The 13,144-nt window shown below is 33.5% G+C and overlaps 1 protein-coding gene across 1 annotated transcript; it reads right to left on the reverse strand.

The window, feature by feature from the left end:
- Window positions 1–2,929: 2,929 nt before the first annotated feature.
- LOC132743500 (prenylcysteine oxidase 1-like) lies at window positions 2,930–9,701 on the reverse strand. Its single transcript, XM_060732024.1, has 6 exons — window positions 9,555–9,701; window positions 9,051–9,257; window positions 6,668–6,848; window positions 5,779–5,987; window positions 4,706–4,818; window positions 2,930–4,341 (listed from the first exon to the last, which is right to left on the reverse strand). The coding sequence occupies exons 1-6, from the start codon at window positions 9,649–9,651 to the stop codon at window positions 3,661–3,663; spliced, it is 1,488 nt and encodes a 495-aa protein (XP_060588007.1). The 5' UTR covers window positions 9,652–9,701; the 3' UTR covers window positions 2,930–3,660.
- Between the last annotated feature and the right edge of the window lie 3,443 nt (window positions 9,702–13,144).

Consider the following 13,144-nt stretch of genomic DNA (forward strand, 5'->3'; position numbering starts at 1 on the left):
TGAGTTATATTAGAACTATCAATTAAAGCAAAATATTTGTACTGACATAGTATATGCAATTTGTTAAATCATTTAGAGTGAAGTTATTTAAAAGTACTATGACGAGCAAATCTGAGCATTTTTTTTTAAGAGTTAAACAAGAGCGATCAGTAATCACATGTGTCGCCTCATAATGGCCAATTTCATGTTAGGACAAATTTTGTGACAGACGGACAGACAGACGGACAGTGCACAACTAGACTTGGTACTGATCAATCATGTAAAGTTTGGATAAAATTGCACCACTAGCTTATGAGGAGTAGTCCGGACAAGCTTTTGCGTATCTGGCAACACACAGAAAAAAACACCTTTTTATCAAAGGGCCATAACTCAGCCAAAAATCATTCAACCGGAAAACCCGTGCAATATGCGCAAGGACTTGAGCTACATATCAATCCTGTAAAGTTTCATTGAAATTGCATAAGTGGTATAAGAGAACTAGTCCGGACAAACTTTAAAAATAAAAACTATTAAAGGGCCATAACTCTGACAAAAATCATTGAACCGGAAAATGCTGACAATATGCACAACTAGACTTGGTACTGATCATTCCTGTAAAGTTTGGATGAAATTGCACCAGTAGTTTATGAGGAGTAGTCCGGACAAGCTATTGTGTATCTGGCAACGCACAGAAAAAAACACCTTTTTATCAAAGGGCCATAACTAGGCCAAAAATCATTCAACCGGAAAACCCTTGCAATATGCGCAAGGACTTAAGCTACAGATCAATCCTGTAAAGTTTCATTGAATTTGCATTAGTGGTATAAGAGAAGTAGTCCGGACAAACTTTAAAATTAAAAATTTCTAAAGGGCCATAACTCTGACAAAAATCATTGAAACGGAAAATGCTGACAATATGCACAACTAGACTTGATACTGATCATTCCTGTAAAGTTTGGATGAAATTGCACCAGTAGTTGATGAGGGGTAGTCCGGACAAGTTTTGTGACGGACAGACAGACAGACGACGGAGAAGTGATCCCTATATGTCGCCACTACTCCGTAGAGGCAACACAAAAATTAATCAAACATAAAGTACATTTTACCATATTACTTTGTGCAATTATTGTCATAATAAAGGATACTGATTATATATATTCAGTTAGACTTTTGTTGTTTTTTGCTGATGTTACATAAATTCAGAGGAAAAAATCCCAGTCCCATGATGTCAAAAACCCTTAGCCTGCTGAATTTCTGTAATGGACTTTTCCACCTTCCATTTTTGGAAGTATCCATTATCATTTTTAGGGATATCAAGATAAGAACTTGAAGATGGTCAGCCAACAGTATAGAGCCTGGTCAGACTGCACAGATACATAACAGAGCTAAAAATACATAACACAGCCAAACTTTTGTAACATGTACTGCGTGTAACATACTCAAATATACATAACATAGTTAACAATACATAACACAGCCAAACTTTTTGAACATTTAACATTGCCCTTCCATACATTATTACAAGCACCCCAGTAGAACCACAGACATTTTGTAAGCTAGCTGGACACCTTCCTCACACGAAAGAATCCGAAGTCCCTATCAGGATTCGAACCATCAGTGGTGAGGGGCAAGTGGTTTGAAGTCAACAAGGTTCACCATTCAGTCACAGACTTATGTTATTTTACATAACCATACTTGTGTCGTATAACTAAACATATGTAACACTGATAAACCACAGTTGAGTAACATATCCATTCTGAGTTAATGTAAAATTGATACAATTATGACTAGATCAGGGTTTTATGCGCCAAGTTGTTTCAATGTAACTAAAACAGATGAATTGTGAGTAGTGATGGGATGACAGTTTATTAATACAGTTTATAAGTACCAACCTGTTGTGATTGATGAAGTCATAAACTGTGATTACAAATGAATAATGAAGAAAACTTGTTTTTCCTCTACTCAAATATTACACAAAACTCCATAAATAACAAAACTGTCCAAATAGTTAAATTATGAACACAATAATTTTGGCCCTAAAAAGGAGAAAAAAATCAATGGTTGAAAATGATTAAAATAACATTAGATAAAAACAAACAAAATTAGTATCAAATCGTGTTAAGTTGGGTTTTTATGACATTTATTGTATATAATTATTTAGCACTTTTTTATGAACACATTAAATTTTGAGACAATCACAGAATTATTTACAGGTTCAGTGGCCCACTTTTTTTAAAATAAAATAACAAACTGAACACAGGCAACTTTTTCATGATAAAAAACCTTCTATCAACATAAAACCCATTGATCTTTGTACAGAAAGCATATTTATTAGTGTACAGTCCAGCCTATTTAATTTTATGGATAACCCTCGTCTTGTGTTCTGTGCCGGAATATCTAATATGGCAATTTAAAGGGACTCCACTGAGGTTTTTTGACATGATGGGACTGAAAATATTTTTGCCAGATAAATGTACCAATTGATGTATGTTTAGACCATTAATCTTTGTGCAAAATTTCAGATCATTCTCGCACTTCGTTTTTCCAGAATAATTATTCAAATTGTAAAAGAATGACCAAAAATGAAAAGCGTTTAAACGCTTTTCACTCAAATCGGGCTAAGAAAAGCATAAAAATACGATTTTCAATATATTTCGAAGTATATTTCTTAACTATCTTTGCATATATTTCTTTTTAAAGTGCCTCAGCTCATTTATGTAAGAAATTCAAATGTTAAGTTTTTAGGCTTTTAAACCTCAGTGGAGTCCCTTTAACATTACGACAGCTTCCTTCACCTTCAACATTTAAAATTATATTAGAAATACATGTAAATATACCATGTAAGAAATGTGACAAAAGCATTGTGATAAAAATAGTAACATAATATTTTTCATAGTACATGGAACATACCACCATACCATGCTGGAAGTGATCTGTCTGTGCTAACAGTATATAGCCCAGGCCAGCTTGCACTTCCATCCAGTCTGATCAGGTCCAATACTGGTGGTAGACAAATTTTGGTATTTTAATTTTAAAATCCATTAAATCGAATGGAGTGTTCTAAATTCAAAGCAGGGCAAATCATTTTTACAAATACATTTCTTGTACTATTTTTCTTAGAGTTTGATATTTTGATAATTTGTTAACCATTTTGGGATGCAGGCAGCTTTTAAAACCTGTATATTCATACAAGTTTACAAACACAAGTTTTACACCACTAATTTCTATGAGACAGACTGGGACAGTTGAACAAAGGTGCTGTTGTCAAAGCATGTGACGAAGAATCACAAAAATACCTTTTAACTGAAATGATCAATTCAATTTTAATCAAATTTGATTTTAATTCTTATGTTTTCATTTCTTGCATCATTTTGATAACAACTATGATGATTAGAGTTTTTAAAGACAATGTAATAAGTAAATAACAAGAAATGTAAGGTATACTGATCACCTGTGAAATAAGGTGACCTGTGTACAAAGGCCATGTTTAATATCATATCCCCAGCTGTTATTCATTTCAATTTGATTTGTGGCCTATTTGGATATGCAGCACACTTGGCCTTAAGTGAAATAAGGAACATGAATTGTGAATGTTAAACAAAAATATGGCAGTTTAATGAAAATAAAATATAAATGACCTAAATAATTGGTTAAACGAAATCTAACTTTTGGTATATCCTATCACAATTCAGATTTCTGAGCACCGTCAGACTTGGTTAAAATTTCATCTATTTTATCGTACTGCCCCGTATACCGGTAATACGCAAGCAGCGCTACATTTTTCGCACCGATAGCACTCATTTCCATAGCTGAGGCGGCTAATTCTATTGCATTGATGTGGTACATCTGTTCATGAAGTGTAAATGAAGGCAACTGGACCGAGGACGGATATTCCGGATAAGCCATCCAATTCACTACTCGTATATCGCTCCATTCCGGTACTAACTGCTTAAGTTCGTTCACATTCGGTACTTTATTAGAGAAAACTCGGTAAACAGTTTTTTCCGCTGTTTCTCCAGACACTGGTTTCTGTTTCGTAAATGAATTAAAGAAAGTACTTTCGTTTGTTGTAAAAAATGCATTAGGTAAGCTGTCAACACTGTCCACACCAAAATATGTGGTGTTCGGTTCACCCTCAATGAAACTTGCAACAGTTAGATGAAAGTCTTCGGGAACTTGTTTTATACTGGTCTGGAAGTCTTCAAACTTGATATCAGACATGTCGTTATATAAAGGTGTGGCGATGATCACTATGTCATATTCTTTAGAATTCATGTCGTCTTCATTAGTGGATCTTCCCGGCAGGTAATCAATCTGATAAACAGGAGGCGAGCCTTCACTTGTCAGTGACACTGCAGTAACCTGAAGTACAGAGAGCAGAGATCACATTGTGTATATACAGAATCAAGGGAAACACAATATTGAGTAATATTTTTTTTTGGGTTTTGGGTTAAAACATGCCCCACCAGTATGGGTATTTGTACCCCCAGTTTTACTGGTGGGGGAGGCCCTTGGTCCCCATGAAATTTTACTGCAAAAAGGGGCCCGAGTAGAACCAAAAAACATTCTATAAGTTGAATAATATCAAAAAGTCTTAAAAAAGACTTTTCTGTGTTGACATAACCCATGAAACATTCAGTTACAGCTTATATAATATTCCTACACTTCTTGTGGAAGATAAATGTAAACGAAATACAGGAATCAAATGTTATATTATATTTTTTACCTTTCCTCTAACAATCTTTGCACCTGATTTCTTCACCAGTCCTTGAGGTACCTGATGGTTGCCCCCAACAACATTCCATAAACCTGGTTCAACTCCTGCCATAGACACAGCACCTTGAAACAAACTAAAACCATTTAACTGGATTCTCTCTGTTGATTTAAACTTATGTTTTACCTGTTTAAATTTTGTCACACACAATAACAAAAGTGTTCATAGACAGACAGAAGACTTCACTATTATCAACGCTCTTGATGCCTTACGGTAAAGTAATTAATGTTTATAAAGGGGAAATATTTGATAGAGTTATAGATCTTGGTCACTGGTTTATAATTATAACACAAAATTCTTGTTTGTATTTCTTGTAAATATCTTCAGCTGTTACTAAGGCAAAAATTGAATACCCATAAAATTTTGAAGGATGCAAAGGCAACCTCAACACTAGAATTAAAACAAAAATGCAAGCTATGCAAAATGTGACGCCAACTTTGGAACAAGAGCACCACTTGCAGTGTTAACGCTCATCTATTAAGAGCAACAACTATCAATAACCAATTTTTATCAATATTCAAGTTAAAATGGAAAAAGGCATAACTATAAACATAGCTTTAAGGATAATGCCCCTAGACTTACTATCTTACTATTGTTCTCATGATGAAGAAGTATTCCAATTTCCATGTTGATGCCTTCATAAATTTAAAATCATTCTAATTAACATGCAATATTGACAAAATTCTAAGTTAAAAGGGGGGGGGGGGGGGCATAACTCCAAAAAATATAGCTTTAAGATTTGTGCCCCTTGTGTTACAACTGCACCTTGTCATGATAAGCAAGTATTCCATGTTTCGTTATGATATCTTAAGTTTTAAAATGATTGTATAATGGGCTACGTAAAAGTTTTTGCATGACCACAAAGACGCCCAAGCGATCATAATAGCATGACTTTTTCTCAAAACAGACATTTACAAAATGTGACGCCAACTTTGGCACTGGGTTGAATAGGATAGCTTCCTGATGGTCAAGCTAAATATCACAAACACTACATTTAGATTACACAAGTTTTTGACAAAACTTACCTACTAGCCCATGTATACTAGATGTCTGACCATAATTTATTCTCATAGCTCCCGTAACAAATTCATCAATAAATCTGTCAGAAAAACCTTCTCCTTTGAAAAGATCTTTCACTGACTTTTTAGAGAACTCCACAAAAGAAGGGTCAATAGCATTTAACAAATCTTCAACTGTTGAAAATGCATGACCTTCCTTCTGAAATTCATACAACCTGAAGATAAAAAATTAAATCGTAGTCAGTGAATAATAAAGTAATATACCAGATAAACATGGCATTACTATGTGGCTGTGTTAACTGATACCCAGCAGAGTAACCAATGTCCATATAAGGTATATGCCTACATATTTATGTGCATAATTGTAATTATTATTATTATATATAACTGCATCATACTGTACAGATCATGATACTATATCTTAGCATTCTGGTTTTAGTTCTATTACAATGATTAAGTCAGAAAAAACAAGAATGAATAACACAGATGGCTGCCGTCAAAAGTAACTTTCAAAAAGCTGAAATCATAGTTTTATAATTAAAGGAAGTATGATTCTTTTCATCCTTAGTGACCTTGACCTTGATCCAATCATCTTAAGAGCCTGACCATGGGTTGTAGTCAATGTGAGGTACCAAGGCACCAAATATTTAAGACAATAAAAGAATTTGCTATGAGCAAATCAAAATGGTGATAAGAAAGAAAGGCAAAACTGTAAACTATGAACTCCACCAAAAAATTCAATGAGCATAAAAATACAGATGGATAAACTAAAAGAAAGACAACATAGAAAAGCACTTTGTTCATTGAAATATTGCTGATTAACAAATGCAACTACATTTTATATCATAATTTTTTTTTCATCTGAAAGTCCTTAAAAATATTCATTGATTCTCACCTTGTCAGTGGTTTCAGTATTTTTTCCTGTACCCAGGTTTTAATGTTATAAGCATCCATTCCATAACGCCACATCAATTTTGCAATTGTAAGGGCAGAGTAGTCACTTGTAGAAAACACAATTTCTTCACCATCAAAGATGCCTAGACGACCTGGCTCTGGATTTGTATCTCTTGTAAGGCCTGAAAGATACCATGTATGTTGAAATCTAATGGAATAAGAAATATATTCTTTGGAAACTTTTGAAGTTGTGCGTATTAAGAACTGATATGACTGTTACATTTTTACAAAACTGAATTTTATTTTATTGTAAGATAGGATTCTCAAACAGGTTAAACCATTTTCTTTTTAAAATTGGAAAGAAAGAAAAAATGAAAAAAAAAGCCCCTTCAGTTTAAGGAATTTATTAAATATCAAAAACTATATATACACTAACAACCTAGCCACAAGCAAGTTTTTATGAATTCAACACTTTCTATTGACTGTTCATTTCACAAACTCATTGAAAAAAGGCAATGAATCCTAAGTTTCAGGATGCCTATATCAACTAACTTAAACAAAGTTTCATTAATAACAAGATTGCATTTGAGAAAAATGCTATGCCACCACATGGTTCAAATTTCATAGCTGTACATCAAAGGACAAGAAAGTAGGTCTCATCATCCAAATCTAGGTCAAAGTTCAATTTTACAACTAAAACTGTGCACATGGTCAAAATGTCATTGCTGTACATCAAAGGACAAGAAAGTAGGTCACTGTCTCCTTGGGCAAGGCATAAATTTGACCCAAGGGTTTAATAACAATCTTGATACAGGTCCACCAAACAACATTTCAAGTCAAATATCTAAGCTATAGCTTTCTCCCATTCAGAAAACATTTGTTTTATTTTCTGTTTTTAATATGTGTACATAATGAGAATCACTGCCCCCGGGCAGGGCCAATTTTTGACATTTGAACAACTTTGGTAGAGGACCTATAGATGATATTATATATCAAACATCAAAGCTCTATGCCTTGAACCTTCAGACAAAAATAAAAAAAAATTTTTCACTATATGTACATAATGAAAATCAATGACCCCCGGGGCGGAACCAATTTTGACCCCAGGGCTATAATTTGAACAATCTTGCTAGAGGTTCACTACACAATGTTTCATGCAAAATATCTTAACTCTATCCTTTGTAAATTTAGAGAAGATGATTTTTTTAAGTTTTAACTATATACATATAAGATAAACCTATGGCTCCCAGGGGCGGGGCTAATTTTGACACAAGAGGCAAAATTTGAACAACTTTGGAAGAGTACCTTTAGATGATATTATTTAACAAATATTAAAGCTCCAAGCCTTGTACCTTCAGACAATAAGATTTTTTTATTTTTTACTATATGTATATATTGAAATCAATGACCCCCAGGGCGGGGGCAATTTTGACCCCAGGGCTATAATTTGAACAATCTTGCTAGAGGTTTACAACACAATGTTTCATGCAAAATATCTAACCTCTTGCATTTGTCAATTGCTAGAAGAATTTTTTTAAGTTTTTACTATATAATTATAAGGAAAACCAATGACCCCTGGGGCGGGGCCGATTTTGACCCCAGGGCTATAATTTGAACAATCTGGGTAGAGGTCTACCAGACAATGCCTTATGCAAAATATCTAACCTCTAGGCCTTTTGGGTCTTTACAAGAAGGTGTTTTAAGTTTTTACTATATGTTCATATAGCGAAAATCAATGACCCCGGGGCTGGGCCGATTTTGACCCAAGGGCTATAATTTGAACAATCTTGGTAAGGGTCTACCAGATGATGCCTTATGCAAAATATCTAAGCTCTAGGCTTTTTGGGTTTTTACAAGAAGGTATTTAAAGTTTTTACTATATGTACATAGTGAAAATCAATGACCCCCGGGGCGGGGCCAATTTTGACCCCAGGGCTATAATTTGAACAATCTTGTTAGAGGTCTACCAGACAATGCCTTATGCAAAATATCTAAGCTCTAGGCCTTTTGGGTCTTTACAAGAAGATTTTTTAAATTTATTCTTATAATTCCTTTTGGTTGCCATGGCAACCAGATTTCTGCATGGAATGAAATTCTTTGAACAACTTTGGAAGCCCTTCACCCAAGGAACAATCCTGCCAAGTTTGGTTGAAATTGGACTAGTAGTTTTTCACAAGAAGATTTTTAAGTTCACTATATAATCTATATAACACACACACAAACACACACACACATAGGTTAATCGCTATAAAAATATATCAAATGTAAAGAAATAAAAATTACAACAGACAGCGCAAAAAAAATGGAAGAAATTCTCCATGATATGCTATATAAATATTTGAAGTTTCCTTTTATAACTTAAATTATTGGATGATCTTCCTTACCAAGAATGTCAGTAAAATTAATCATGTATAAGTTTGCAGGATGTATGATAGTTCCACCAGCATTATAGTTATGTCCACTGATTGTTATAGGTGCCAGTCTACCACCAACATGTTGCTTCTCAAATATATCTATTTCAACATCATCTCCAAACAGCTCACGGAGGAAATATGCTGCAGATGCTCCACTGATGCCTGCACCAACTATACCTACAATGATACAAAGAATGACAGTGTAATGTTGGCCATCTCTGGTTCCAGTCTTTTACAGCTGTATTGATTATTCATTTCAATGTACATTTGAATGAACATATTACAAATCAATGGGACTACTATCTTAAATGTAAAAAAGTACAAGCTTTCAGATGAAACAATACTATTTTTAATAAAGTGCCAGGGTTTGCTATCCGGCACTATCCGGAGCTGCTCCTATCCGAAATGGTGTCATATGTAAGGAAGGTGAAATCAGTGCAATCGACGAAATAATAAAAATATTGAAATGTTTACCGACTCTAGGTTTTTCATCTGATCCATTTACGTGGCTTGTACTGATTGATAAGCACAAAATAATACACAGCTGTGCAAAAACTGTTAACGTCCTCATTTCTACAAATTATCTGGAAAGGATAAACACCGCTATCTGGTACACTCAATCCGGTATTAAGTTATTTTTTTATTATTCGAATCTGTTTTATTAGATCTATCTAAAGTTCTTGTAAATGCCATTTAATTATGTAATCTTGCTTAAATCATTGCCGTCTAAAGTGTGTTATTTCAATGACAGTAAACTAGCTCACTTTTAGACATGTAACATATCTGTGCACGCAAATCTCGTGCACTATTTGTTGATGCAGTACTTTAATAAAAATTTATATGTCAGCTAATTTGAAAACACAACGACGTTTTTATAGGAAAGAAATCACACATTTTGTTTATAAAATTAATTCAAATCTGAAAATAAAGTTACACTGTAGTGATGTTCCGATTGTCGCAAGTCGTCGATAATCAGTTACTGTTATGTAAAGCGACAATAATCGATTCACTAAAATTTGTTCCGCGACGTTGTCGAAAATGTTTAAAAATCAAATGTAATTAATTCTGACAGTAATTTTCTTTTAGGAACACCTCGCCGATCGCAAAAAATCATCGCAGAGACAATTTGGAGTTGAACAGGCTCAATAAGTGATGTAAACAATAGTAATATAATGTGATTTGAATGTTATTATTTGACATCCATTGCAAAATAAAATCTATTTCGTAAAATTATGACTATATAAGGTTAAAACTGTGTTAAAAAGTGCTAAATGAAGTTCATGTTACTGAATATAATCAAGTGCCTTGTGAAGAAATGTTACTGCCATATTTCTTTTTAACGCGACTTTATTCGAAAAGTTATCGATTATGTCCCATCCGACTGAACCGATGATCGATTGGGACAAATTTCAACCGATTTCCATCACTAAGTTACAGTATAGTTGGAAATATTATAACATTATAATACAAGTGCCCCTGAGAATTGGTCAATACCGGATACCTGATTTTAGCTGAACACTAAATATAGCTGTCACGTGACCGGTAAGAAATACGTGTTTTTATTAATTCTACATTTTTGCTATTTTTCAAAAAAGGCATGACTAGTTTCATTTTTAGGTTAATACTCTATCAGTCTTAATGTATAAATCAACCATTGCATGCTTTTAGAATGATGAACCACATCACGTTTTTACAGTTGACAAAAATTGATAGTGGAGCAGTTGTCGGACATGCACAACAAATTTTAATCGTGCAGTTTTTGCCGATATATAGATATCATTTGAACTCCAATGCCATTGCTTTCATTTTGGCTCATCTTCATGACTATATATGAATTACATTAAATTTGAATGATACTCAGTAGTTTTATCAGTATTTTAATAGTTATTTGAAGTTTTGAACTATTGAAATATGAAACTTTTGTGACATGTTTTAATACATTTTACTAAAAATTAAAATATGCGTATTATTCTATCTATCTTCCATTGAGTCAAACCCTTGCTAAGGACCTAGACTTTAATATTAGTAATGTGACATGTGTTAGTACATTTTTACTAGAATTATATTATTACCACTGATTACCTTACCTTACCTTTACCTTCTTCTTCTTTTTCTTCTGGGCATTTAAGCCAAGATGGCTTGTAAGTTCCTCTTATACTGTATAGTAGTAGTATAGTCAAAGATAACTTCTATAAATGTCACTTGTATGAAATCTTTTACTTTGCCAGCTCCGGTTGAGTAGAGTTTTTAATGTCAAAATGCTGGTCGATGCATCTAATAGGAAATTTCTGAATTATGAATATGGATGTATGAAATGTATATAGTGTTAACATAATGTTTTATGTTACTGCCATTTGGCATAACATTATATATTTGATATCATGTCTGTTATGTATTATTATTCTGATGAAGGTGCATAAAAATTTGTGTATCTAGCAAAATGCTAAAATAAATGTTGAAGATACAAAATACATACATGTTGTTGTTAGATTCTTTATCTTTGAACAATTACATAGAAAAGAATCAGGGGAAAGTGTTTTTGCCAAGTACTAGTTGCTTTATTAATTATTTTGTATTTGTCACAGGGTGAGAAAAAATATACAGCATGCAGGGTTTTACATCTCTTTGAAATTTTAGGGGTCCAGTGGATGCACAGCCAAGAAAAGTAGGGGTCCAGGCCTGAATTTTAGGGGTCCAAAATTATATTCACTATAAAAGACTATGAAGACCAATCTATTTTGCTTAAAATCATTTATTTACCCTGTAAGAAATATGCATGTATATGTACTGTTTTCATAAGAGGTATATTATTTCAATATCTTTTATCACTAGCCGAGGCTAGGTTTTTTTATAGCCCTTTACAATAATATCATGTGCTATTTCCAAGACTTATAAGTATTTGAGTGGCTGGAATGTCAAGTTTTAGTAGCATATTTTGTTATTGATAAGGTGATTACACCAACAGACTGAAAATTTGTACTGATCTATTTAAATATTTTAGCTGAACTAGTAAACACACAATATATATCTTTACAGACCAGTCAGCTAAATATGTTGCGTTTTTAAAAATATCATATAACAAAAGGCCGACGAAACTGCTTTTGCACCTCTTCATAAGCTGGGACATAAGATAACTTAAGTTTATGCTCGCCCATATGGTTTTATACCGGTGGCCGATGGCGAGGGTAAATAAACTTACCTTATGTCCCAGTCATAAGTTAAGTTAGCCGAAACCATTATATTTATAACACCAACGATAATAACATAACCAGTTACTTATTTTCTTTAACACTATGAAAATAAGTTTGCAAAAAGCACTGCCTTTTTTTTTATCGCCGTTCATGTACAATTTTAATACATTCGCCGAACTGGTATACGCTTTACCAATAGTAATTGCTTGTTATAAATAGTCCGTCTAAATTTAGCAATAGAAAAACCAAAAACAGCTACCTAAAATAGATTTTACGGTAAACGTCATCAGTTACTGTAGCTTGCACGATAAACGTCATCAGTTTCTGCAGCGGGCACTTGCAAATAGCATACACAGTAGATTTCAATTATGTTAACTTCCGAAATAAACAAATGCAAGCATTTTCAGCTCTAAATGGAATTTTGTGAGCTTCGAGAAGAAAGAGATAAAATCATATCGGGTCAGAAACATTAATATCTATTGTCTAGGATTATTTTTGTGCGTACACTTGTACGCAAGTGGATAACTTATATGCGTACATGTCAAAATTTATGCGTATAGGGACGCAGAATTCTGCGTCCCGTAAAACCCTGAGCATGACTTGACATTATTATTTTGTAGGTACAGTGCACAATTAGCATTGACTCAGAGCTTTATCCTGTCATAGGCTCATATTGGGCACCAAATGTCACAGGTTGAGAAATATGTGCATTATTTGAACCTTGTACCCTCAGATTACCACTCATAATCTCTATTAACTGACCTACCCAGCCCCTTACATAATTATTTCCTTCAAAAGTTTCAGTGAATAGCTCAAATAGCGTCACAAAATTTTAGTGAATAGTTCTGTTCCATGACAAATTTATATGTATAT

Source organism: Ruditapes philippinarum, unplaced genomic scaffold (genome assembly GCF_026571515.1).
Source record: "Ruditapes philippinarum isolate M1 unplaced genomic scaffold, ASM2657151v2 ctg258_1_1_1_1, whole genome shotgun sequence".
Classification (NCBI taxonomy): Eukaryota; Metazoa; Mollusca; class Bivalvia; order Venerida; family Veneridae; genus Ruditapes; species Ruditapes philippinarum.

Excerpts from the sequence above, each read along its gene's own strand:
- LOC132743500 (XM_060732024.1), bottom strand. The coding sequence starts at position 9,651 with ATGAGGACGTTAACAGTTTTTGCACAGCTGTGTATTATTTTGTGCTTA. Across the intron at positions 5,988-6,667 it reads ATACTGAAACCACTGACAAG|GTTGTATGAATTTCAGAAGG; the intron begins GTGAGAATCAAT and ends TTTTATCTTCAG. Across the intron at positions 4,819-5,778 it reads TAGTATACATGGGCTAGTAG|GTGCTGTGTCTATGGCAGGA; the intron begins GTAAGTTTTGTC and ends GTTTGTTTCAAG.